This window comes from Mycteria americana, chromosome 16 (assembly GCF_035582795.1).
Source record: "Mycteria americana isolate JAX WOST 10 ecotype Jacksonville Zoo and Gardens chromosome 16, USCA_MyAme_1.0, whole genome shotgun sequence".
Taxonomy (NCBI): domain Eukaryota; kingdom Metazoa; phylum Chordata; class Aves; order Ciconiiformes; family Ciconiidae; genus Mycteria; species Mycteria americana.
In genome coordinates, this window is record NC_134380.1 from 4,928,530 (window position 1) to 4,955,837 (window position 27,308).

The window sequence follows — 27,308 nt, forward strand, 5'->3', positions numbered from 1 at the left end:
AGGTTGCGAGGGAGTGGGAAAGGAAAGAACAGGACGTGGATCTCTCTGTCCACGTGAACTGGGCTCTGGGGATAGCCTCTGGCCCTAGCTAGGACATAGGATCATCCAAAGGTCATTGTTTGTAGTCATATCTGGTGCAAGGAGGGCTGGGCTGCATGTCCTTGGGGATGGGCAACCACTGCAGCATGGAGCAGAGTGTCCTTGGCTCTGTGTCAGCATGGAGGGTTTCCAGCGTTGGCTGGTACGGGTGAGCTCTTGCTGTCCATTTGAGATCAGTCATGGGCAAAGTGAGCGTGGTGTTGTGCTAATTATAAAGAAACCTTTCAAAAGTGGCTGGATAGCAAGGGACAGAGAGAGGATGAGTCTTTACGCCAGGGCAGCTACTTTGGCCGTGCAAGCATACTGCTGGTGCCTGGAGGTAAGTCAAGGTTTTGGAGTATGTACACCATACTGGCTCTTCCAAGCACTCGCCAGTCTCTGGGATCTTGGTAGCATCTTTCCCTTAGTGAGAAGCTCACCTAAAATATAATCATTTTCCAGCTTTACTCTTTGCTTATTGCCTCTTGGTGGTTTATGACAGCGGAGTGAGTGGGAAGCACCTCTAGAACATGTTGGGTCACGCCTAATACATTTGAGTGACCGTGTCTACATCTCTTGGCCAATACATGCCAGCAAAGCTGCTGCTAAGTGAGAGTCTTGGCACCTCCGGGTGTCCTGTGGCCACACTGTCTGGGTGCTGGTTTATTTTCTGTTTTGCAGCCCTTCCTTGCAGAGAGCTGCTCAGCCCGTTTTCCCAGGAGCCAGGACCCAGACAGCAGCCGCAAAAGCCTGGACTGGGACTTGTCATAAATCCAAAGACAATAATGGAGACTTCAGAGCCCATAATCACTCTAGATATTCATGTTTCTAACTCTGATATTTGATATTTAAGGCAATGTCTTTCTGCAGGACCATTATGCAGGCTCTTTCCCTCTCCCAGCCTCCCTCCCTCCTCCTGCTGCAGTAAGCTCTGGCACCTTCTTGGTCTTTAGAGGTGGGATGTGAAGGCAACAAGCCAAGTGACCCTAAATCCTGTTTAAGCTTGTTTTAAGCCTGTAAAATGAGTCAATAGGTCTGAGTCCAGTTCCTGATGGGGATGTGCCTGTTTGGTGGGGGTCAGGGTCCATCAGGGGAACTCTTAATGGGACAGGGGTGGGCTGTCATACCCTTCAGCATGGGGCTAGGGTTGGGTCCTGGCCACCTCTCATTTCATACCTGCAGGGTATCATTTGGTCCTGGCACCCCTCTGCTTTACTCATGGAGGCATCAGCAGTTTGCACCCGCTTGTGCTGGTGCAGGAGAGCCCTCCTTGCTCCCTTCCCTGCTGTGCAAATGGTGCTGGTGAGGAGTAGCCCTTGGGCAATGGAGGGGTTTATTGTTACCCTCAACTTATCCTGAAAAGCTGCCCGCAGATTAATGAGAGCTCTTATCTCCTGATGGCTGTTACTCGGGCTTTTACCTTGACTGCTTTTGTGAGGTTGTTGGACAGAGCTCAGCACTTGGGGCTCCTAGGGACGCCTTCGGAGCGGTGACCCAGGTGCAGGGTCCATCCAAGCTGGGTCTTGGCTGGTTTGCATGCCGAAAGGTGAGACATCATGGGTGTCAGGGCGGTCCGTTCCCCTGCATCCTCCCAGGGCTGTGGCAGATGCCCTGTTGCTGGCACCCAAGTTAGGGCAAGTTGGGGTGGGGTGCCAACCTGTTGCCTGGGTGTAGGCACAGTCAATGTCAGGCAGCCTCCTGTGGATTGTAGGGCAGGGGACATCATGACCGCATCAGTTTGTGCCGTCATCCTCCCAGCAGTAGAGGTGGCAGTTTGAGTAAGCATCACAAAATTGTATGGCCCCTTGCTCCTGGTGAGTTGGGCTCTCTCCAGCTTGTCCCAGCTGTGGGAGTCATGGCAGGGGTTAGTGGTGAGGGCATCAGCACACAGCATCACGCTGGCACTGGTCTGCTGGACTGGTTTGGGAGGGAAGGATCATGGTGAGGACTGGGGTTGGGACTTCAGTCTTTCATCTGGTCGTTGGAAGCGCAAATATGGGGAAATGTGAAAAGGATGGATTTTTTTAATTGTTTTTTTTTTTTTAAGCAGGGAGGAGAAAGGAGGAGTGGTCTGCTCTGTGCTAGCCTTCAGGACATTTGAACAACTGCTTGCATTGCAGTGCTGGGTGTCCCCTCCAACAGAGACGCCAGAGCTGGCTGCAATGGCACTAGCAATCAGCGGGCAGCACAGGCAGGGCTGGCAGGCAGCGCTGTGGGCCTGAATGGCTCCCGGGTCCCTCCTTTAGCCACTTTTACTAATTTACCCTTTTCTGTAGCTTTTTAACCAGCATGTTGCAACACCACCCATCAGAGTGTCTTCTCAAATGGAGACTTAATCACTTAATGATTTAATCACCCAGTCCCGGACACCAAGGCTGGTCACCCACCTGAGTCACTCTCCATGTCCCCTGCGTGGGCGCAGTGACTCAGGGGGATGGCGTCTGGGTGCTTATGGCTTCCTGCACCCGGTGTGGTACCAGCACCGAAGCTGGTAGCACAGGGCAGTTTGGGGTCTGCAAGACCATCTGCATCATACTTTTGCCTTCTGGGTAATAATTTTAAGGCGTTTTTAGAAATATTAGTGAAGCAAACTAAATCTGCAGTCCCCTGGGAGGCACAGAGAAGATTTACTTCTCTCCTTCCTCCTCCCCTTATGAAAGGAAACTGGAGCACAGACCGGAGGCAAAAGCTGCAGAGAGCCTGTGGCAGAGCCAGTAATGCAATCTGCTGGGCTGGATACCCTGTATTTTATGTAATTTTCTGTACAAGTATGAAATCAATATAAGGGATGTAAAATATACTGGTCTGATCTGGAAGCATTTTGCTGAGGGTTAATAGTTATATAAACCAAAGTGTAATGGAGAATCAAAGCTAAACCCTTTCTAGAACTGTGTTACAGGGACTGGAAAGCTGGGATTTTGAATTAATCTGAGTGTGGATTTTATTTTTTTCTGTTCTTAGTCCTGACTTTGCTTTTGCGTGTTCATTTCTGGTAAATGAGGTGTTTGCTGCATCGGTCTCAGGCTGTCTTTGTAGCTTACAGCGTGTGAGTGAAATGCTGCTTGAAAAGCTTTGGTTAATGTCAGAGCCCTGAACTTGCATTTATCCCCAAATTTCCTCCGTAACTCAGCTCTTGGTACTGTTTGCATAGTTCAGGAAGGTACTGCATATTGACAGCATGTTGCCAGCGTTATCTTCTACATGCGATTTATGTGTCAGACCATGCAATCTGTTGCAACTTCTTTTGAATGCTGTTTGTAAAGTCAGAAAAATGATTTATTTGTGCAAAAACCATTCATAACCTGATCCAGGGTAGTGTGAGAGTCACGCTACGACAGCAGATTGTCATTATATATATATGTTTATATACGTATTTATATGTATATATTGCAACAAGGTTGTTTTATTGGTAAAAGAAAGGTGTGAAACCTCCTGGCGCAAGCACAGGGAGGGGATCCAGCAACCCTGACTTCTGTCTTATGTTGGATGACTGGTAGCTTCGGGAAAGGTGCTTTTAAAGTTTCCTGCCTGCATTTCTCCAGATGTAAGAGGGGATTCGAATTTCTTGTGCTATTTTGAAGCTGTTGGTGTACTCACAAAGCCCTGCCAGTGCATGTAGCATCGCTTGCTGCCTGCACTGCCAGTGAATTTCCCATCTCGACCCCATGTTTTTGACCCCACTGAGGGACGCAGTGCAGTTGGGAGCACCTTATTGTTGAGATGGGGTAGAGGTATCCTGGTCTGGCCCTACAGCAGGGTTGCAGCTCCCTTCCCCTTCTGCTGCAGGGCCTTTAGGTTTAATGTACAGTGTATATATACCGTGTAGATGTATGATGAATATCCTACTTGTCCCTGTAACTGAGCCTTTAGTTCACTAAAATGCATCCACCTCTGTTACGGATGGCGGCAGCTATTCCAGGGCATCAGGGATGGTGGGTTCGGATAAGCCAAACCCAGGTGGCCCCATGTTAATGTGGATGAACACGCTCTTTGCACTAGAGTTGGGCCAGAAAACCGCTGTGAGCATCCTGCTGCCTGGTGACAGGGGTCTGGGAAGCTTTAAGGGCCGTGAGTGGTTAATGCTATGTTGGGTTTCCAAGGGCTCCTTGAAAGATGAGACCTGCAGCCTCCCCCTCTTTCCTCCCCAGGAACAGGAGGTGACCATCTGGTAGCAGTTTAGAGAAAGTCAGCGCTCTCAAACGGTACCATTGTATCGTGTGAAATAACAGTGCGCCTGGCTGCCCTAGTCCCATAAGGCTCTTATGTGTCGAAAAACCCAAGAAAAGCTTTCCGTGCTTAAGCAAGCAAGCAAACGTAACCCCTGGGTTACAGAGACCACGTGAGGGGCAGAGGATGTTTAATGGGAAGCAGTTGGGCGCTGGGGCCGTGGCAGAGCCCGAGGCTCCAGTTGTGAAGTAGGTCCCAGAGGAGCCAGCAACCCTCGCTGTTTATTTTGGTCTCCTCCTGAGCTCTGTGCATAGAGGTTTCCTTGTATAAAGCAACCCCTCAACTGTTACGTGGGGTATTCTGTTTAAAAAGGGAAGAAAGAAGGAGCAGATGTTCCCTTGTTGACCCACCCTGGGTCCCACGGGGTGCCCAGAGCTGGGCTGTGGAGCAGGATGAGCCGCAGTGGATGATGTGCTGTGTAACCCTTGTGCTTCCCACTGGCAGATGTGGAGCCCTTGGCCAGGAGCCGGAGCCCTTTGTGGCATCTGGGTGCCCTTGGCTTGGATGGGACCCCCAAGAAGGGACTTGCTTTCTGGGAGAGGAGCGTGTAGATACGAGGTCCCAGCCACGCCACTTGCTTGTGACTTCTCTGGAAAAATCTTGGCTGTCGTATGAACTACTGGGATTTGAACCGGACCTCTGCCTCCTCTTCCCAATTTGCAAGATCCCTAAAGAGCAGCTTTAACTGGTGGCGTGTGACCTGGTGCCTGGCTGTGGGGTGACCGGGAGGACGCAGTGCTGTGCTGAGCGGACATCCCTAGCGCTGCAGCACAAAATAGAAAGATGCATAAATATTTTGCCAGTTCTTAGGCCCTGTGCTTGCTTGGGGAGCATTTGAGCTGGGGATGAAGGCATGCATTCCTTGCCCCAAAGCACCTGGCTGGCAGGGACCACTTCTGGATCAAGACTGTGGGTTTGCAGGAGCTGCTGCCATTGTGCGCAGCCAGCAGAGCTGCCTGCAGCAGATGCTATCTTGGAAAGCCTGTGCCTCCCTCATCTGCCAGGATTAATATTGGTATTTTTTAAAGCTGGCCCTGCCTGGCTGGCCCTGCAGAGTGGGGCCATAGCTGCATGATGCTGAGCAAAATGCCACTGCCTTGAGAGGTTTGCAAAGGTGTGGTCCCCAAAGGGACACCCCAGTGAGCGGTTCCCAGCCCAGGCACCATAGTTGTGGGCAGAGGCTGGCAGGGGCAGAGATTGCATCTGAAATGAAGCACATGGAAATCTCATTTTAGGGGATTTTGGGCTTTCCCTGCTGTGGGAGGGGAGCCGCTGCCTTCAGCAATGGTGGTTTGAGCTCGAGCTGCCTGAATTGGTTTGGAATTGGTTAAAAGGAAGCGCCTGTCGATGGTAACACTGTTTTGTGCTCACACCCATGGCACATGCACCTCCAGAGGAAGAGAAGGAAGGGCGATGCTCAGCACCTCCGCCTGCTTCCCTGCCAGCTGCCTCTGACACCGGCCAGCAGATCGGATGCTGCTGGTGGGGCTGGGGAAGCCCTGCTAGTGCCGAAAATCCCCTGGAAAATATCGTAGTGGGGATAACCCTGCAGCGTGGCCATCCCGGACCCTGCTCGGGCCAGGGATGCCTTGGCCCAGGGTATCGGGGGGGACATGTGGACCTGGAGCCCCCGGGGACCCGGAGCATTAGCCATGACTGGCAGAGTGGGACCCCGGCACTGCACGGGTGGGTGCGGGGCCCCGCAATGCTGCCCTGCCTTCGGCTCCTGTTGTTGTAATGAATAAGCCAGCTTCCCTGCAGGAAGCCGGGAGGAGGGTCATCTGGAGCAGAAGCTGTTTACTTTCCTTTCTTGGCTCTGGGCAGGACAGGCTATTTTTAAGCTTTTTCTCTTTTTTTTGAGAGTTGTTTTGCTTCCTGAGGTCTTTCTCTCCTCTCTGCGCAAGGAGCGGGAGAGAGGTGATGCTGAGCAGAGGAGCTGCAGCCATGCTTGGTCCCATTGAGGGCCACCATTGCTGAAGGTGGCATCCCTGAGGATCATGTTCATGGCAGCGAGTCTCTGTCTCAGAGGTGGAAACACAAACTCTGTGGATCACAATCCCTCTCCTTTCTCATGCCTGGGATGTTTGACCTTCTCCAGACCATGCTGGACTCAGGGCAGTAGCCAAATGTGCTGACAGGACAAGCTGGGTACCAAAATTCCCGTGCAACCAGAGGCACGAGATGGACATCCCATCCCACAGAGAGCTATGGGTGGGAAAGCTCTTGGGTTATCCCCAGGCAAATCAGTGACACAGTTGGGGTGGGAATGGCACTGGGAACTGGGGGTCCTCGTGATTTTGCTGTCAGAAACTGTGCTGAGCCATTTTCAGCCCTCCCTTGGGGCGATGGCTCCTTGCCCAGCTCCTTGGTATCCCCTTACTGCCCGTCGGGACCACAGCACCAGCATGGGAGGTGTTATCGGGATGGCTCGAGTCTCCTGCTGCTGTAATTGTGGTTTCACAGCTCTTCCTTAGGGTTTTTTGAACCCCTTTGTGTCTAGGCTTTGACCTTTTTCTCCTTTTTGCAGTGGGGCCCAGAAAGACCTGGAGAAAAGCCATTTTTGGGTGCTGTATTCAGTCCAGTCCTCCAATAAGGGCAGGGGATGGCTGTGCTCTGGAAGGACTGCGCTGGTGGCGTTGGGCAGGTTTACCCTGGGCTTGGGGCACTTCGAGAGGTTTGAGGTCAAAAGAAAGGACCATGTGCAGCAGCTCCAGCATTGCCATCCAGTGATCTACCACCCGGTCACTGGTGCCACCATTTCTTTTGGCAGTAGCAAGTGGCAGGGGAACTGCAAGGAGCTGAGCTGGTGGAAGTGGTTCATGCAATGAACCCTGGAGGTCAGCAGGGCTGTTTGTATCCAAAGCTCGTTATCGAGTCAAAAAGAAATCTCCAAACCACTTGGTATTGAGAAATTTCCAGAGGGATCTTCGTTAAGGAAAGCTGCTTGCCAGTGTTTCCTTTGCTATCGGGTTCCTTGAGAGCATTTACTTTCAAACTGTTCCTCCAGACACATCTGTCATGAGGTTGTTAGGCTGTTTTGTTGAAGGGAATAAAATGAGGCTGAACTGGCTGGCTGGAGGAGTGACGAGCAGGTTTTAAAAGCCTGACATGGACAAAACTGAGATCCCATCCATCAGGGAGCTAGCAGCGCCTGGCCGGGCTGTGTCCTCCACTGCTCTTGCCCGCTTGGCTTTGCTCGAGACCAGGGAAAGGCTCCCTGTTGGGTCATGCCTTCTGCTCCCTTTGTTTTCCTGCAAAATGCAAACTGGGCTTGACTGGTCCATTGTTTTAAACTTGGGAAAAATAGCTAAAACGTTTTTTTCTGTATTAAGGATGTGATGGAGAAGGAAAATGTTAGAGAAGTCTGTGCTGGAGAGTCTGAGCTCCAGCTCAGTTTTGGAGACCTGAAAGTTTTGGACATGGTGGAACAGCTCTCAAGTGTGGGACTTTTTTTTTAGTTAGTTGTTCTGGGGGTGCTGGTAACTAAGATGCAGACCTGCAGTGCACGAGATGTGCCAAGCGCAGACCACGGGGCAGAGGTTGCCACAGAGAGCATCTCGCCTCTGCGAGCGAGTGGTGACATGGCTGGGAGGGCTCCACGAGATTCATCTGTATTTTTCTTTACTGACTCCCTCCCTCCTTCTACTAATGCCCGAATACTTTTGAGTTGCAGGACAGACCATTTTGTCGTTAAGTGCACTTCATGGGGCCCTTCCTGCGTTTTACATGGTGGATGTTATGTGTTGTGCTTTGGTGCTTTCTTCTCTTTGTAGCCATAAAGCAGCCGCGGTGCTGTTTTCAGCCTCAATATTAACAAGATGGATTGCCCTGTGCATCCCTCCCTGCCCATGCCAGCTGGGAACCCCTCACCAGGAGCCACGGCTTCCCAGCAGTTCCCATGCCAGGGTCTGAACCAGAGCTGGGGGATGTGGGTGTGTGTCTGTGCCCATGTCTGTCTGTCCCTGAGCACGGAAGGGCTCCCGGAAGGGGCTTTTGCAGGGTCACTAATATGGAGCATCCTGGGGAGGGTCCCAGTCCCAGCCTCTGCAATGTCTGTTCTGGCTGGTTTTGCAGCCTGGCTTTCATATTTAGTAGTTTTTGGATATTCTCTCCAACAAAGGGAAAGCAGCCCAAAGCCTGTATCCTAACATTTTAACCGCTGTGTCCCTCCCCTTTTCGTGGCTTGTCTGACGTGTGAGCCCCAGCTCCAAGGGTCTTGCTTTCCTCACCAGCACCTTTGGGACCCTTCGGAGGGGCCATCGCTGTCCCCAGCGTCTGCTGCCCAGGACGGAGGCAGCCGCATCTGCTGCCTGTGCTGCCTGGAGCAGGGGGGCGGCGGGTGTCAGCAGCTGCGTTTGCAATCTGCTGGCGGAGCAGAGCTGGGGTGGCTGCCACGTGGACGGCCCCCCCGTCCCGCTGGCTGGACCCAGCCGCACCAGATGGCTCCTCTCTGCTGAACGGATGTGTCCGAGGGATGGAGGGTCCCCAGGCCCCCGGGCCTTGCCCCAGGGGTCAGAGCAGCCCCATGGAGCAGAGGAGGTGCTTCCCACTTGGTGGCTCTTTGCCAGCTCCACGCCAGGGGTGGGTGGACAACCCTGGAAGAGGGGAGGCTGTGCTCCAGTCTTTCCCTTCCTGCTCCTGGCGTCCTGTGTGATCTCAAGCCCAGGTTTTTAAAGGCTAAATCTGGCTGATATTGTCCTGTTGATGTAAAGGATGGGTGGACTCATTACTGATCCTTGTGCCAGTCTTTAGCAGTATATCCCCACACACAGAGGCTGTCACCACACTGGCTCAGCCTTGCTTCATGGGGGCTGCTTTAGGACCCTGGGGCTGTGCCTCGTCCTGTCCTGACCCTGCGTTTGGATGGGATCCAGCAGTGGTTCTCTGCGTTTCCTCCCCTTCCCGTGAAGTTCAGCCCTTCGTTTCCACCTGGCTGGCTCCTGTGCGGAGCAGGGGGTCTGATGGACTTAAGGGCTTCTACTCCTTTAGTGAGGTCTGGTTGGAGCAGGGTGCGAAGGGCTGCATGGGGCACATGTGGCCATCCAGGTGCGAGCCAGGACGTGGTCAGGCAGTTGGGATGGGAGCATCACTCCGCAGATGGAGGCTTCCTTTGGTGATGCTTTGTGCTCCTTAGCTGAGGGGTCTGGCACCAGCATCCATCAGGTTTCCTTAGGACATGCTCCTGGCTTGGGTGGTTTAGGGGTTTCATTCTTGCATAGCCTACCTGACTGGGGAGCTCTGTGTGCTGAGGGGGACTGGTGTGATGGGCAGAGCTGAACAACGGGCACTTGGCTGAGTGCCGTTCTGCTGTGCGGGGGTGACCTCTGCGTCTGCTCTACTGCAGCTGAGAGCGCGGGGGCAGGTCCTGTGCGGTGCTGGGACTTGATGAAGGTGGGACTCTGCTGCCTCTTCACGCATAAATCAGAACGTCCGATCTGATGTCGCATCTGTCTCTCTTTGCCTCTTGACTTCCCTGTTGGTAAAATGGGGATGATGATGTTCAGGTTTTAGGATGTCCCTAAGGCCTCCCAGTTGGTCCCTTCCTTGCATCGGGGTCTCGTGTCAGTGTTTTGAAAGCACTTTGGTCTTTGGCCCAGGTGATCTCTAGGATTGTTTTCAAGGATATGAGCTTCTGTGGCTGCCACCTTTGTTTTTGTTGCTGCATTTATATGGATTTGATGTTCTCCTGAGACTGTTTTCACGTTCCTAACTTGGATTTTGCTGGCAGCGCTCCAGGAAGCCTGTGTTTATCTGCTCATCCTTCGGATGTGAGGGGAAAAGGGAGGTGTTGGGAGTCAGGTTGTTGGCTGCCACCAAGTCCTGTGCCATGCTCTGCTCTGCCATGCTACAGTGGGGCCTTCTGCTCCCCTCCCAGCACACATGGGGTGCGGGTGGGATGGGGGGCAAGCATGGGGATGGTTTCTATTCTGGGGTTGAATTTCCTGGCTCTGGTTCCAGTTTTGTTACTGGGTTTGTAACTTGTTTGAAGAGGCAGAGCCTGGCCCTCAGTCCCCACCTTCTTTAAATGGGGTTATGAACCCTTGGGTGGAGGAGCAGGAGTGGGGTTACGAGCCTCAGGCAGTGTCTGTAAGCTTCTCTGGAGATGCTCAGGTGGATGGTAACTAAATTCTGAAATCCTTTTCATGTTTTTCAGCTCTAAAAAGATCTTTTGAAGTCGAGGAGGTAGATCAGTCTTCAAATTCCTCCACCCCACAAAGACGAACCCCAAACCCCCTCCTCAGGTCCACCGTCTCCAGCTCTACGCAGAAGTTTCAGGAACTCGGCGCCAGGAATTCGGAGCCATCTGCCCGACATGTGGACCCCACAGGCCAAAGATCACCCAAGCCCTCTCTGAGGAGAGTAGAGCTCTCTGGACCCAAACTGCCCGAGCCGGTGTCCAGAAGAACAGAAATCTCCATTGACATCTCATCCAAGCAGGTGGAGAACTCCACCTCAGGGTTGTCAAGGTTTGGCCTCAAAAGAGCAGATGTGCTGGGGCACAAACCCCCAGAGCCCACCCCAAGGAGGACTGAGATCACCCTCGGCAAGCCCCAAGAGCCGGGTCTCCGGAGGGTGGAGGCGCCGGCATCAAAGATCCCTGAGATGCCCCAGCGAAGAGCCGAGTCGGCCAATGCTCCTGTGCCCGACGCAGCCACCAAGCGCGTGGAAATTCAGGTAGCGAAGGCTGCTGAGGTCCCAGCCCCACCGGCACGGCAAGTGGAGAGCTCAGAACCTCCCCTGGCCACCCAGCCTCTGCAGGCAGAGCCAAAGCTGCAGCCGGTGCTGATGGAGAGCCCACCAAAGAGAGAAGAAGGTGAGTACAGCCCCAGGCAGCTGCTTGGGTGAGGTGCTGGCTGATATCTGTCTTCGTCCCTTGCTCAGAGCCTATGCGGGGACGCCAAGCGTTCTGTGCTGCTCTTTTGGCTCCAGTGATGATGCCTTTCAAGGCTGGACTTGGATCTGTGCTCAGTTGTGTCTACATACATGGCTGTTATCCTTGGGTTTATCCTGGCTGAAAGAGCTGTCAGTTTGAATAAAAATTGCTATCAAGCCTATAAGGAAATAGAAAATAAAATGCCAAAAACCTGGGTGCTTGCAGAAAATGACCATTCTGCCAGCTTGGGCCCCGTGTGCAGCCCCACCCGCCTGTGCAGCATCTAGAGAAGCCTCTGAGGTGCTGGAGAGGAGGTGGTTGTGGAAGTATTGCTGTGATGGCTTGTTGTTTAGTGTTGTTGCTTATGGTTGTGGGGCAGAAACCGCCTCTTCATTAGTAAGAGTCAGGGTTTTTTTGGCCTTGGAGCCAAAGTCTAACAACATCATGGACCAGAGCCACTATTAAACTGGAGCCCTGGCTTATATTAGCTCTATCTTGTTTTCAATTAATCCCATATTAAAGCCAGCTTCCCTCCCCCGCCAGCCGTCATTTATTCTCCCTAATGTTTTGGAGGCTTTTTTTTCCCCTCTTCTGGCCTGTTAATTGGTTTTCCGTTCCCCATCACCCACAAGTTCTCTCCTGCAAGGGATGCAGCGGTCGGTCGAAGGGCACCACCTCCCCACCCCACCCTGTTCCTCTCCCCGGGAGTTGTGGGATGGCGTGCAGTGGCCAAGCCAGGACCTGGGAGGTCCGTGCCCGGCCCCGGAGGTGGACCACGTGCCCTTGTCTCACCGCACCATGGGATGGTCCCCTGCTCCATCTCCTCTCTGCAGTCACAGGGCAGTAATGGGGTCTGCGGAGAGGCCAGATTTCAGTGTGTGTGCAGGGTCTAAAATCAAATCAGGAGTCAGTGGTGGAGCTGATACTGAACCTGTAAGAGTTGAGTGGGTTTCTCTCACTGTGCATATGTATGTCTTAGGTGTGGCTTTTCTGAGCTGGGTTTTAAAGAGTGGGCAAATGCCTCCAGCAGGGAGCAGGTTGGTCCAACTCCAGCTGGGCATGGCTGAGCTCTAAGATCTAGCCCAGTGATGGGGTTCAGTCTGGGTCTCCCTTATGGGCTCTCTGTCCCCAGCCACCGTGTGCATGGTGCCCAGGAGGCCCATCTTGTCCTGTGGGTGGGTGCTCGGCCTCACCCTGCTGGGTTTGGGCTGCTCTGAGCTCTGAACTGCGGATGGTTGGGCACTTTAAGAGCAGAAGACCAACTAAGCTGCTGAATCCCCCAGCTGCCTGGGGGAGAGAGGGAGTGCCCTTTGCATCAAAAAGGACCCCAGAAGCCCAGGACAGCTGCTGGGGATGAGTTTTACCCAAGAGCCCAGCTGTCTGGGGTCTGCCTTGCAGAGCGAGCCAGCCCTTGGTACTGGTACAAAAGGGGCTTTCAGTCAAAATGTCTCCAAGAAGAGCCAGGAGACAAAGTAGAAGGGGTAGGGAGGGCTCTGGCTCCTTCTTCCTCCATGTCAGCATGGACATACGGCCCAGAGTCACTGCCAGAGCCCGTGTCCCCTTCCTGGTCATCTCGAACCTCCTCCATCGCCATGATTTGAGGTTGCCCCAGGCTGCTCTTGCGCAGGACCCCGTTTCAGGGCACTCCTTCCTGTGGTCCACAACACCCACCCTACGATGCTGGGCGGGTGGATGGCATCTCTCCTTGTTGCCGGTGTAAGCACATGGAGGAGTTTTGGGGAGGCTGCGCAGGGACCCTCAGGGAGCCCTGTGGATGGGTGCAGGCATGTTGCAGACACTCGTCAGCTCCACTGCAGCTCTGGCCCCACCATAATCCCTCAAGTGAAAACGTTGCCTCCCTGATGCCTGAAGCAGAGGCAACACGTGGTGTGAAGTCTTGCTCCCTCTCACTGCTCCCAGGGTTTGGGGCACCTGAGAGATGCTCCCGTGGCACTAGATGCCCCTCAGTCCCGTTGCTTGGTGGCTCTCCAGCGCAAACAGCTGAGCAGGGGATGCAGGCAGCTGCCTCCAGCTGCCCTCAGCCCTGTGCTGGGACTTGCTGAGCCAGCTGCCAGGGCTCAGCTGCCTTGCCCTTAACCCCTCGTCCCGCTGCTGAAGGTATGCAGGAGAGCGTGTTGTGCAGGAAGAGGCCGGTCGGAGGAGAAGAGCAATTGGCGAGAGCTCGGCAGTTCAGAGCAAACCACAAAGGATAGGAGTAATTATAGTGCTGAGCTTCATTAGGGCAGCTCAGCTGGTGGCGCGGGCTGAGCCCTCTCTGGAGCCATGGTTCTCAAGGTAGGAGGAGGGCAGGAGGTGTCGTCATCGGGCAGAAGAGCAAGAAATATTCCTCCCCACCCCTATTTTCCATCTGAGTCCATCTCACGCTCTCCTGCCCTCCCTGGGGAGCATTGGCTGCGCTTGTGCAGGTTTAGCGTTGAGTTGGGCCATTGGTGATAGGGAGATGGGACATGATGCACATCACGGGTGTGAGGTATCACTGCACCAGCGTCCTGGGCAAAGCTGGACTTCGTGTCCCCAAGGTGGCTGGTGCTCCCCAGCTGGGACAAGGAAATGCGATGGGATGACCGTGCAATGTAGATTGCTATAGTCAGAGTTGTCCAGAGAAATCTGAGCAGGGTTGTGCAGTGGGTGTAGGGAAGGGGAGAATACGCAAAAGGCAGAAAGAGGCACAAGCAATTAAAAATAAACATAAGAAAAAGGTGAAGGGAAGTGCTGTTTCTGAACCCACAGTCTCAGAGACTGCAGGAGTCTGTCTTCACTGCATAGGACTTACCAAATCTTAATATCCAAATATGACCACCCATGGGTGGTGATAACCTCTCCTGAGCTCCCGCTGTGGGCAGTGGTTCACTCCTGGCCCTAGGGCACTTGCCCAGGCTGAAGCTGGCGGCCGAGGCCGTTCGTTCCTTGCGCCCGTGGGGCAGGTCTGAGCAGGGCATGCAGTGCCCGTGCCAGCGTGGCCAGAGCTGGTTCCTCCCTGTAGCACCATGCTGTGGAGCTGGCATGGCAGGGAAGGGGCTGAAGCAGGTGGCTGTGCCCCCAGACGCCCGGGCTGCCATCCCGCTGCCTTTGCGGGATCGGTGTGGTGGCTGGGTCCTGCTTTGGTGACCCTTACTGATGTTGCAGCTGGCAGGGTGCTGGCTTGCTCAGCCCCCATCACCTCCTGCTTCTGACCCTCTTCTTCCTCTCTGGCTTGCTCTGAAGCAGTGGCTTTGCCTGGGATGCCCCCATGGCCCTGGGCAGGGGGCAGCCCCATCAGGCTCCTTTTCACCGCGGCAGGCTGGGCATGGCTGCCCAGGAGAGGAAAGGGGAATCGTTGTGAGAGCAGCAATAGTTCATCTGGAGACATCGCAAAGGAGGGGTCTTGGGGGCTCCCCCCAAGCTGGATCTGGGACAGGCCAGTCCTCGGGGAGAGCCGTGTCGAGCCCATCATGGCTAATCCTGCCGCATCCTCCTGCCTGAGCATCCCCTTCCACTGGTGCCTCCTATCACTGATGCTGTGCACGTGTGGTTGAATGCCATGTTCTTCTGTTGTTCCTTGCAACCCAGTGGTGGTCGGGGTCAGGGGGAAGGCATTGTTGGTCCCAGAAAAGTTAATGTTTTCCACATCAGTTTAATACTCTATCTCTGCTCCCCTCAAATCTGAACCTGTTTGTATTTGTGGTGAAGGCTCAGTTCTGGGATCTCAGGTGACAGACGAGAAGCGATCCTGGATGAGAAGTGGAAGCCGGTTTGATCTGATGATCCTTTTTGTCTCTGGCACAAGCTGCTGTGGTCACATTGCCCGGGGCCCTGGGGACGGCACACTGCCAGCAAGGCACGCTCTCCACCGCGGCTCTGCTGCCTGCTCCTGCCCTCGCCCCATTTTGCTGCTCTTGGCAACTGGCTGGGCTACAGTTCTCCTCCCCCATGGTCCTTTCTCACAAGCATGCTCAGGAGCTTGGTTAGATAAATCAAGGCAAATATAATGAATAATGGGAACCTTCACCTAGAACAGGGACTTGACCTTCCTCTGCAACGTCCCATCCATCAGTCTGGACAAAGTGCGTCTCTGTGCTGATCTATGATGACGTGCAAAACAGTCTGAACCATCTCTGAGCTTCCAGCTTTTTGGAGTTTTTCTCCCATTGCTGCCTGATGCCCTGCTTTGGGACAGCCATGCCCGGTGCCAGGCACCTCATTAAAAGTAGCAGGGTCCCTACTTCTATTTTGCTGCAGAACAAGCAGGAGGATATCAGGAGAGTGAAGCAATTCAACTTTTTCACTCTTTTTTTCCCAGCCTTGGACTCCTATGGAAAACCTTTTCTTCAGAACTTGCTATTTTAGAGGCTCCTGTAGAGTTGAGCTGAAATGGGGGGGGGGGAAGAAAAAAAGCTTTCAGATCCACAGAGCTCCTTGTGAAGGCCGTATCTGAAAACCAGGGACCCATTGCTGTGTGCTGGGAAAGCCGTGGAGGAGGCTGCAGCCCAGTGCCCCCCCAGCTAGCCTTAAGCCTCTGTCCTGCCATGGACACCCGGGGATGAAGAAGCGAAGCTGCCCAAGCTTTGGGGCAACTTTTCTTCTGTGCTGTCCTGCAAGGGGGATGCCAAGCGTGGGGCTGGGCTGCCTTGCTGGAGCTGGGGGTTTAGAGGGATTTGGCTGACTATTAATGCTCCTCGAAATGAAGAGGCCAGGGCTGAGTGGAGACGCCGTGAGTAATCATTTCCAGCTCCTTGAGCTGCACAGAAATTTAACTGTACAAAGAGATTAAAGCTGTAGGGAAACATTTCCTTAAAACCAGCTGACACATTTGGGCTAGATTACGGGTAGTCTTTTTTTGTTGTTGTTGTTGTTATTTTTAATGGGAAAGTGCCTACAGCCTGAGATACCAAATGGAGGGGCTGAGTGAGAAATAGAGTCCCAGTTTGTAAGTTCAGGTGCCAAAACTGAGATAATACGGAAAAATGGAGACCTACAGCGCCAGTGACTTGGAACGAAGGAGCAGGAGCGTGTGCGGGGGAGACGATTGCATCCCATTTTGGAGATGCTGCCTGGTCCGGGATGCCATGTGCACGGCCTCCTGCCCACACGGGGAGGGCAGCAGGGGGGCCGGGCGCTTTCTGCTTTCTCCCTCCCACCGTACACTCTGTTCCTGGCTGTGCAGGCAGCAGCCAGTGCACCTCAGTTCCTTTTGGGGTGTGTTTTGGACATTGAGGATGTCAGGAAGGAGGCCAGGTGATGTAGATGTGATGGTACTTCTGCTGCACATCTTTGCGCCCCAAGAACACTGTTGCCAAACTCATTAGATCATGTTTAGCTCTGCTCATGTTGGCATTCGTGTGTCCCCTTCTTTGCATCTGCGTGGGCACAGTTTATATGGATGCCATCACAGTCCCATGTGGGTGCTCCAGCCACGCAGGATACGCCCTGGGCAGCGAGCCTGCCTGCCCCCAGTTTCCAGGGCCAGCAGCCAGACCCAGGTGCAATCACACTGAGAATTCGTTTGCCCTGGTGGAAGTCCCTGAGGGCCTGTAGGAAAAGCAGTGATCTCCCCAGTGGAGATTCATTATGCGAAGGAATAGTTTCCCATAGGAAACATTACGGTTCCCACTTCCCTTCCCTGCCTCATGTCGTTTGAGACCAGGAGAGGGCGAACCCACGAATGCTGAGCTGCAGAGTCCTCCTGGTGCTGGGCTTAATGACCTGGCAGGTCTCTTCCATTGCTAGGTTGGGTGTGTGGGCTAGGTTGTGCATCGATGTCATTGCTTCCTGAACCTTGCAGGAAGCATCTAAGGCTGAATGTGTCTTAGTAGAGGTCAAAGCCTCCTGTTCCAGGCAGCAGGTGACCAACTGCACGGCACCTGGATTGCCAGTTCTCTGCAGGCTCGTGGGGTCTGTGCTCGTTGTGTTGGGATGCAAACCTTGTGTAGCTGCAGGACCCTCCTGACTCTGCACCTCCATGCATGCAAACCAGGGTAGCCGCTGCCTTCCGGGCAGCCCCTGGGCAGAGAGGTGCCTTTGCTGTGCTGAGAAACGCAGCAGCGCTGCTGCCTGCCGTTGGATTTGCATACGTATAAGTGACACTGGAAGGCGATGGGAGATGCAGCCCTGGCTGAGGGTGGCGTGCACGAACCAGAACCAAGAGTTTCTCTGTTTATCTTGCGGTATCTGCACGTCTGGAGCCCATGGCAGTCGTGCTGGGGAACATGCTCCCCGCCCATCAACTTCTTCGGCATCTTCAAGCTTTCTCACATTTAGGTTAATCATCCTACAGGCTGATAAAGCAAATAAAATCCGTTATCTTGACCAAGATAAAACAAAGAGTTTGCTTTGATCTCCTGCAGTAAGGCCTGGCCACTCGTTTTGTGACTTCTCTGCTGTCTGCTGGGGGAGGGAAGCGATGTCAATGGTGATGAGCCTTCTGTAGTTAAGAAATAATTTTCTTCTAAACTATTTCTAGACCTCTGTCCCTGCCTGAGATGTTTCTGTTGGCCAGTAGTTAAGGGACACCATAGGCTGGGTATGGTGCCAACTCTATAAACTGTGTAAGAGGACTTGAGGAACTGAATTGAGATTATAGAGAGATAACTTTGTTTTGAGAAGATCAAACGTTGTTGTGAGCAAAAAAGATAACTTGACAGCAAGCCAGTTGTGTTCTTTACTCTTCCAGCAAACAAACAGGCACACAGACACTTTTGTATTGTCCAAGATGTTGCGACGAAACTGAAGTGAACGTGGCTATAAATGGAAGAAGCAGCTGGTCTTGGATTGCAGCCTGTGCTCAGACTTCTTTGGGCCCAATTTTTCTTACATCTGTTACAGGTTTTAAAGGAGGGACTTGGGGAGAGGGCTGCTTTCCTTCGGGTTAGTTTAATTTGGGCCATTTGTTTCATTGGTCTTCTGAATGGGTCTCTGCGTAAAAGTTCCCTGGATTTCTGTGGGGTCACACGCATAAATTGTTTCATTTTATCTTGGCATGAAGATAGTACCGGCCATATTGAGAGACAAAGCTGGACCAAAGGGTCTGGTCCAAAACATTTTGCAAACAACAAAACTTTGCAGATGTTTATGCATTTATGAAAAGCAAATAATTTTAACAAGGCATCTAAGGTTGCTGTGCCAGCTCAGGAGTGACAGCATGGGGATTTTTCGTTTCTTGGCTCCTCCTTCTTTTTGGTTGCTTGGCTCTTCCTTGACTTGTATTGTCTGCAGTTTCTTCTGTGTGGAAGCAGTGGGTTGGTTTTTGCATAGCAAAGGTAATTTGTACAACAGGGATGAAGAATGACTGAAATGAAGCATCTTTCAACACCTTGAAGTTCAAAGATTGTTGATGCTCTAGCAAATATGAGCATAACCTTGGATTTATGTTTAGCTTTTCAACCCAAGAGACGGTGTTCAGGGTCCTTCTGAGTTGGGTGGTCTTACCAGCCCCTGGCTGTTCTCTGAATTCTGGGTCTGCAGAGGCTTTCTGTGGTGCAGCTCTAGCGTGGTCCCTGGCTAGTGCTTCCAAGGGGTCAAAAAATATTTAGTGGGAGCTGAGCACCTACCTCCTTTTGTCCTTTGTGAGTTCAACCTTTATCCATCTATGAGCAAGACCTTTGCAGGGAGTGCTCCCAATGCATCCCCTGCACATGGCTTCATCCATACGTACTGCATGGCGTTCACCCTGTCTCACTTGAGATGTCTGCACTTGAGCTAATCATCTGAATGTCTCCCTTAGGCTGGTGTGAATTGTGTCCTTGAAGGGTTTATTTTTCTCTGCTGAATGTAGAGAGAGCCTTTGCAATCAGTTCATAGTTCAGTGGGTGCTCCAGCCATGCAGGATACGCCCTGGGCAGCGAGCCTGGGTGAGACAAATTTACCCTCCTGTGTTCTTTCCAGAGTCAAAGAGATGGAGGTGAGAAGGGATGTTGCAGCAGGACGGAATTGTGCAAGCCACTAATCCCTTGTTATCAATAGTGCTTGACAGCCCCCTAGTAAACCTGGTCCCCATGTGTCAGGTTGTTCTGCAAACAGGTCGCAGTGGACAATCATTTACTTAAGCGCACGGGTCAGACTGATGCTTACTGATAGTATTTTAACTTTTTATGATGGCTCTGTCTTCTCCCCTCTTCTCCTCTCTTGCTGTGCATGGAGTGGGGCAGACATTCCTTCCCTCTCTCAAAGAAAAGCTCAGTTTGGGAAGATCTCAGGGGAAAGAAGATTAGATGGGAATCCAAAAGGGTATGGTGCCTAGGCGGAGAGGGCAGTGATAAAAGTTGTGTTGATATAAGTGATAAAAGTGATACATAAGCTCTTGAAAGGAGCTTTCTCAGTTACAGCTGTATGGTAGCTCACAAGTCTTAAATTGTAGGGCATTGCTTTCAACTCCAGTATGGATGCACCTGGGGCATATTTCATGTGTGATGGGTAGGTCTGGAGGGACATCACAGGTATTGCCCTACCCAGCTTGGGCTGGAGCCCCTGCCTGTGTTTACTTCCCCTGCATGTTATGACTCTGGATGGGAATTTTGTTTACTCTGCTTGTTATTTGCTCTGATCTGGGAGGCTGTGCTGCTTTCTACTGATACATCAAAGTGGTGGTGTCCTCTGAACCCTTCTCTGCAGCTCTGGAACATGGAAATACAGGATGAGTCCCTGGTTACAGTCTCTGAAGCTACGAACGTGCAGGCTCATGCTGTTACGGTGTAGAGGTTGCTGCCCGCCATTGCATGCGTGATGTATTCGGGGCGTTCACTGGCAACTCACTCCCATCTGTAGTGGAAATAAGTTCAGGGACCAAGAGCCAGAAAAACACTGAGAAGATGAGAAAAGGCTGGATGGCAGGAGAAGCCTGGTCAGGATCCTGCCTTTGCTGTTCACTTGCTCATTGTCCTGACTGAATCCCTCTACCCACTCCAATTTCTCCTTTTGTAACAAGGAGCTGGTGAACATGGCAAGATGCCTTGGATTTGGTCCTTGCATTGAGTCCTTTCTTCTTTGAGGTTCAACTGGTGATAAGGAAATTGCTGGTCCTGGTTGCAGAGGCGCAGTGGGGTCATGCAGGATGGGAGAACCTGCTCTGCCCAGCTTACTGGAGTGGCTCTACAAAGAGAGAGGTCCTCAGCTGTCCAGGAGGAGAGGGAGGGTATAAATTGGTTTCTGTATCAAAACCTTCTCCAGTCTACTCTGCTCTTCAGTCTGCTTTCTCCTAAATTTGAAAAACCTGTAGTTCGGAGGGGAAAAAAGGATTTGGAAGGCAAACTTTGGATGTGTGGGGAGCAGATGCGGGGATGGATGCTGCCTCCTGACTTATGAGCGATGGAGACTGCTGACACTGGGGAGGTGGAGCAGGCACTGGTGGGGTGTTTAGATGCTCTTTGCCTTATGTCCTCCTCCCCTGCTTCCATCTTGTGCAGATAGGAAGGAGAATGGAGATTACCTTGGAGTTGTCCAGATTTGTCCTGGGAAAAAGGAGTAGATCTGAGCAGCTTTTCTGATAAAACATAATTGTTTAGACAAACTCTGGCTGAACTCGCTTCCTCCTGCAGCCCAACGCGCAGATAAAGGGGGTGGAAGTGGGAGGCCGAGTTCACAGGCTGCTGAGGCCCTCCCTGGGGTCACGCCGCCCCCGAGATCCCCCATCCACCCATTTTGGTGGCCTTGGAGAAGACAAGAGGATGCAGCTGAGTGCTGAGTGGATGATGCCCAGGCTTTAGGTAGTTCAGTGCTCTGGAATATGGAGGAGACCTTGATAACGCAGCACATCAGTGCTGGGAGCAGGGAGACGCGGGTGGTTCTGGAGGACAGCATTAGATCCATCGTGGTTCATCTGCAGGGGATGGACCTTGGTTGCGCGTTGCTCTGTGGGATGTGGGAGGTGAATTTGCTCCAGCCATGCTCTCTCCAAAGCTGGCGGTCCTGGGTGTAGGGTGGCTGGGCAGAGCCATGTCCTAGAGAGATTCCTGTTTGGACTGGAAACAATGAGACAAGCAGGACTTGGGTCACTTGTGGCCACAGGAGAGGTGGTGTCATGCCCTGTGTGGCTCCTACTGAGGTCTCCAGGAGTTGCATTGTGGAGTCGGATGAAATCTGAGATCCCTCCGCAATGCTGATGTTCCTCCCACCATCCCTCGGGGAAACAGTGCTCCTTGCCCTACTTTGTGTAGTAAATAAAAGTTTATTTACAGCCCAGGAACGCATGCCCTGAGGTTGGGAGGTGAAGGGTTCCTGTGCGTCCCTGAAAGAGCTCTGGGGTTTCCTCTCTGCTTCGTGGCTTTGGTTCCTGGGCAGAAAAGTCTTGCAAAGGGAGCAGCTCTGTGGGTGGGAGCTCAGTGAAGCAGAGGCCTTTGCATGGGCCCTGGGGCTTGGCTTTGTTTCCCTGTAGCAAGGCCACGTGTCCGTGCATGTCACCTGGAGAAGAAGAGCTGGGAGGAGATAACCAGTGCTCACGTGTGACACGTGGGCTGGAGCAGCCAGGCACAGCAGCAGGTGATGGGCTGCCATCCGCCTGCCTCCCCCCTTGGCCACTGGCATCCAGCATCTCCCCAGAGCCCATGTTTGTGTTGGACCCCGGGGGATTTGCTTTCTTTCCTTGTGTTGGGGCTGAAGCTAGTCGTGGTGTCACCAGCAGCAGCATACCCTGCTCTTCCTGCCCCAGGGCTCTCCATCAGCATCTGGCACCTCCCTGCCATCCCCTCCCTGGTGATGCCTGGGCACATCTCTGAAGCTCATACAGTGCAGTAAAACCAGCTCCTTATTTAAATCCCCATTGGTTAGAGAGGAAAGCAGTAAGGAGCACAGGTTATGAAAGGAGAGGAGCAGAGGAGGAAGAAGCAAGAGGAGAGCCTGGCTCTGCTGCCCTCCTGGCCCCATGGCTCCCAGCCCTGTTTGTGCTGCATCTCCTCTGTGAAGCCGTTGCGGTAGCAGAGGGGATCCCTGGGCTTGTGCTGTCAGCTGTGTCTGTCCTTAGCTTCAGAGCAAGCAGAAAGGAGAGTGTTACGTCCTTCCTCTTCCTGGCTGTTCCTGCTCTGCACAGGTTCCGTCCAAAAGTCTTCAGTCTCAGTTCTGTTCTGTCCAGAAACCCCTGGGCAGCGTGGCCAGAGTCCTCCTTTCTGGAAAAGGGGCTCTCTGGGATGCAGAACAGGGCTGGACCCTTCCTCTGCACGTGTGACCTCGGGCAGGGAGAGAAAGGATGAGGCTGAGTGGTGACTGCTCCTTGCCGAGAGGGTGACGTGGGGATGGGGCTGAGCTCTGCTGACCTGGGTCTGTGGGGTTTCCAGCTCTGCCCTGGCACGGCCTGAAATTGCTCTGCGGAGCTTCAGGGAATGAGCATTTGGCTTCTCCTCTGCTCGGAGGAGCGGGAAGGGTCTCTTTGGGGTTATTTCAGCCCATTTGTGGGACAGACAGTCTATGGGATGGTCATTTGAAGAGTGAGCAAACCAAAGCCATCATTTGGGCTCCACTGAAAGAGCAAAGCTGGGACAGCCTCAAATCGCAGGCTGCAGAGACAAGGGGGGACATGGCTGTGGCTTTCTGCTGGGGAACAGTGCTGCGTCCCTTGGGAGGCACACAGAGAACATTGTTTTGAGTTTCTGCTTTTCCTTCTCATTTTTAGACACGCAAAATTAATTTTTCTCTTTTATTGCCTGGAGCAGTATTTATTTTACTGCTCTGTGGCAGCGGGGACTGGATAGATTTCGCAAACTGAATTTTCCCTTGACAAGCCCCTCCTCTGATTTCGCACTTCCAGCTGCCAGGCTTGGTTTTAAAACAGCTTGCACTGAGGCTGAAAATATTTGAAGGGCAGAGCAATGCCTTGCAGGAAATGGCTTAAGCTTCCTGCTCCCAGGATGGTGTGAGCGTTAAAGCAGTACAAGAGAAATATTAGACATCCTACATCCGGCACGGTAGAGGAAAGCGACTCCGGGGTGATGGGATGGAGAGTCTGTACCCCCCTGGGCTGCCTGCGCCCAGCCCGGCAGCTTCCAGCAGGACAAGGGGCCCTGCCGGTGCCCTCCCCTCCCCCCCCGGACCCTCACACCCCTGACTTTGTAGGGACAAAAATGGGCAAATTGTTTCCTGCTCCACTGGGCTTTGCTGTGTTTTGGTTTTGTGGGAAATGTATGCGGAGAGCTGGTCAAAGGTGGGGGGGGCAAAGTGTCAGCGGAGTGTATTTCCAGCAGAAAATGAGAGTTGGGAAAGCCCTGGTTTTGGTGAAATGTTTGCTACCAGCTTATCTGCCACCTTCCAGCCCGAAGTGAAGGGTGAAAGTCTAAAATAGATGATCAGGATCTGAGTCGGTCCCGTTTGTTTGGGGCTGGAACAGGACCTTCCGCATCTGTCAGCGGAAACCACGTTGATATATTGGGTTAATCAGAGGCAACTTAATTCTTCCAGCCTGCATAATTTCCCTCTTCATGCTGGCTGAGCACCATCTACCTGGCCAGGCAGGGAATAGCAGCTGTCTGTCTGTCTGTGCAGGACAGAGATGCACAAGAGTGGAAGAGGAATTGAGAGTATTTGTGTGCAGGCAGCGTGGGGAAGGGCAGGCAGTGAGGAGGGGAGGGCAGCGGTTCTGCGGAGCAGGGTGGTTCTCACTGGAGCTCTCTCGTGGGTGTCACATCTTCCGATGTAATTCAGCTCACTGGGGATTACTGCCCCGTTATGGAAAGCTTTTCCAAACCCCAGTTTGTTGGTTGGAGCATGGAGATTTAGGTAATTTTATTCAAAATGTTATCAGTTGGCTAAAAAATACCTATGCTATGAGGCTGGGAGCCCACAGTTGCAGTGGAGAAATGAGGTGGGAGCTTCAGGCAGAGCAAGCGGGGAATGGTTCGGAGCTTTTCTCTGCAGCACCTTGGGCTGGTCTGAGCTCACTCGCACTGACTTCCTCCTAACACCCACTGGGAATCATAAAATTTCTCATAATGGAAGAAAAATTAGACCTCTTATGGCCGTGCCGGAACCTGAGTCACTTTGGGAGGCGTTGTTCCAGCTCCAGGAGCAGAAGCAGAGTGTGTGGGTGCCCTCGCCCTCTCGGGCGGGTTTACCATGAATGGACCATTATGCTGTGCTTCGAACCTCCTCCCTGGCTTTCCTCCTTGACCCCTTCTTTTCCTGCACCATTTCACGTGGGGTGGTGGAAGCGCTGGCCGCTCTGCAGGAGCGAGGATCAGGAGGGGGTAAGTACCACCCTCAGCAAGCAGCTCTGTGCCTGAGGAGGTCGGTAATGCAGATTGCTGATGCTCACCTTTCACCATTGCACATAACCCCGCTAAACCCGAGCAGCGCAGCCCTTGGGGCTAGGGATTTGGCCAGGCACACCCTGTTTGTTTTCCCAGGCTTTTTCATGGGGCGCTCTTCCCCGGGAAAGCTTTGGCCAGCAAACTTGGGGGAGGGGAAGATGAGGCTGATTTAAATCCCCAAAGTAGTTGCAGCTGGCTGAAAGCTGTGTTTGCAGCCCTGTGGTGCCCACTGCTCTTGCACAACGTGCTGGGGCTGGTTAAAGCTCAGGGGGTGCAAGCCAGAGCAGGCAGGGCTATCGGGGGGGCAGAAGTGGAGGGGTGGGCTGGACGGGCTGTGTTGGGGCTGCAGGACTGGAGGGGCAGATGCTGTATCTGTTTTGGGACAGAAATACAGTTATTTGCCTCGGAGCCATCCCCATTTGCCTATGTGGCTGCAATGCTGTGCAGGGACCAGGAAGGTGGTCACACAGAACAGGGAGAGATAAAAAGGCTTTGCTGTCCCAAATGGTGCTGGGTAGAAGCCCGCTGCTGCCCTGCTCACCCCATCCCAGAGCACAACCTCACGGATGGAGTCGGTAAAGCAGTTACCCACCCAGCATCCCCTGGTCCATGGGCTTCCAGGTGCCCTCAGGGAGGGCGGGGGGGAATACATCGGAAAAGGAAACATCCTTCCACAGAAGTGTCCTGGAGCCCTTCAGGCGATTCAGCATCATGGGCTTCTGCTGAGCAGCTGTGGTGAAAATGTGAGTCTGCAGGAAGGAGCGAATGCTGCTGTGTAAATTGCTGTGCAGTTAATTTATTTTTCTTCTTCTTGTTGGCTGACCCCTGGGGTCCCCCTCTCAGCCCTTCCCTCCGTGTGACTGCGGGCCAGCGCGTCCCTGCGCGGGACATGCCCTCCTTCCCACGGCTCCCGCAGAGGGATGTGGAGCCCCGGGGCTGCAGCAGTGGGAGAGGCACGGAAAGGTTTGGGAAGAGGTTTGGAAACAGCTCATTGAAAGGCTCCGCAGAGGGCAGCGCTCATCTCACTGGACCACAGGTCTGTAGGGAGGCCAAAGTTGATCACTCAGTTTGTCTTAAATTTGAAATGAATGGGCAATTTGGGGCCCAAGAGGGAGTTTTAGCAAGTCTCAGTGAGACCCTGTGATCCTGCCTTGCCCAGACGTTGTGAGCGGGATGGGATGAGGAGGGCAGGAACATCCATCCTGCACTGGGCAGAGTGGGGCTGCGCTGGACGTGCCCATGGCCCCCGAGGGCTAAACCCAGCACCCAGCCTTTGCCCTCGAAAGGGCAAAGACCAAGAGAGCTTGCCCTGGCCAAGCTGTCAGAAGTTGGTGCTCCTTGGTCCTCAAACACAAAACCTCTGAGGTGAAAAGAGAAGAAACAGATATTTTCATGCCTTGACTTTCCATTCCTGTTTCTCGTGCCTTAGGCTTTGCCTATTTCCTGGTCCTAGCAACCTGGGGGGGCTGTTAAAGTGGTTATTTTAAGGATGCTTTCCAGAAGCTCTGGGGTCTGTGTGCTGGGGCTCTAGGAAGAGTCTGGCGGGATGTGGCTGCTGGTCCCTGTTCACCAGTGCACAAGGCAAAGGAGGGGTGCTGAGTTGTGGGGGTTTTGACTCTTCCGGTAGACACAGCAATACCTGGTGCATAACCTCTCTCCTACTCACAGGGACCGCTTGCTGGAGCCAAGGTGTTTCATGCATCATTTGGGTGGAGGTCTTGCCAGCAGATGAGTTACCAGGGCCATAAAAGACCACAGGAGCATTGCGGTGGCTGCTTCTTCCAGCCTTTATCTCCAGCAGCGTTGTTTCCTAAAATTCCCTCCCCTCGCACGACGGAGCTGATTTATAATGGGCATTGGAGGAGCTTGAGTTGTCCAGCATCCTGGCAGGACGTGGCTTTCCTTGGGTAGAAGGCTTTCCCTTGGTGAGCTTGGAGGCACAGCTGGTTTCCTCATTGCTCTTCATCTAAAAAATAAGTTTGCACCCCAGCCCTTGCTTGAATGATCCCAGACTCTGGATCTGGGGTCTGTTCTTGGAGCCCTCAGTGATGCTTTTCCTTCAGGACCGAAAACGTGACTGATGGTCGGTGCTCCAAGAGTGCTGCCGGTGCTGTGGGGATGTGGGGGGACCTGGGCCCCCAGGGACATGCTGAAGTCAGCAGTGCTCTGCTCTCAGCTACGAGAGAGTGTCAGAAACGAGAGCTGTACCTGTAGAACCAAAAACCTCAAACCCAATGGGACCTGTGACCTTTAAGAGGCTGCGAGCGTTGCAGAGCGAAGCCACTGTTTTTATCTGCAGATCGAAGCCACGCTGCTGCCTGGGGGCAGGGCGGCTCTGAGCAGCACTTGGGTCGCTATGGGGCCCTTCTGGTTTCATGGGGTGACAGGGCTCAGCTCAGCAGCCGCTTTGTGCTGGCCGTGTTGAGATGAGGGTTTGGGAAGCTGGCATGGTGCGCAGCGCCCGGTGCATCAGAGCCAAGGACACGTGTTGCTGTGGGTCAGCAGGTGCTGCCTGCCCTCCTCGGGTACTCATGGGGGGACCCTGTGGGACTTGCAGTCTGGAGCATCCCCTAGCCACGTTCTCCAGTCCTCGTAGGAAATGGAGACAAGGCTGGGGGGGACCCTTGGTGTCCTGCAGGTTTGTGTGCAGGGGAGTTGCTCTGAATACATCCCATGAAAGGATCTCCTTCCACTGGACCAGAAAGTATGATCTGCTGTTACAACTTTAGGTCTGTGGGTGCTGTGAAGCTGGGGATTAGGTGTAACAAAGCCAAACAGGTACAAATGAACCCCAAAACCAAAACGTGAGCCAGGCATGCATGGTAGGTCTGACAAAATGTTTCTTTTATTCACACCTAAAGCCAAGCTGTGCTTTCTCAGAGGCAACTGTCTTCCCAGCAGCT

The 27,308-nt window shown here is 53.2% G+C and overlaps 1 protein-coding gene across 6 annotated transcripts in view; it reads left to right on the forward strand.

The window, feature by feature from the left end:
• SEPTIN9 (septin 9) overlaps positions 1-27,308 on the forward strand; it is a 147,465-nt gene that overhangs the window by 75,584 nt on the left and 44,573 nt on the right. For all 6 annotated transcript variants that reach the window (XM_075519146.1, XM_075519145.1, XM_075519143.1 and 3 more), the window contains one exon: positions 10,460-11,119. In XM_075519146.1, coding sequence (XP_075375261.1) covers positions 10,460-11,119 — 660 coding nt within the window. The remainder of the gene's footprint in view (positions 1-10,459; positions 11,120-27,308) is intronic.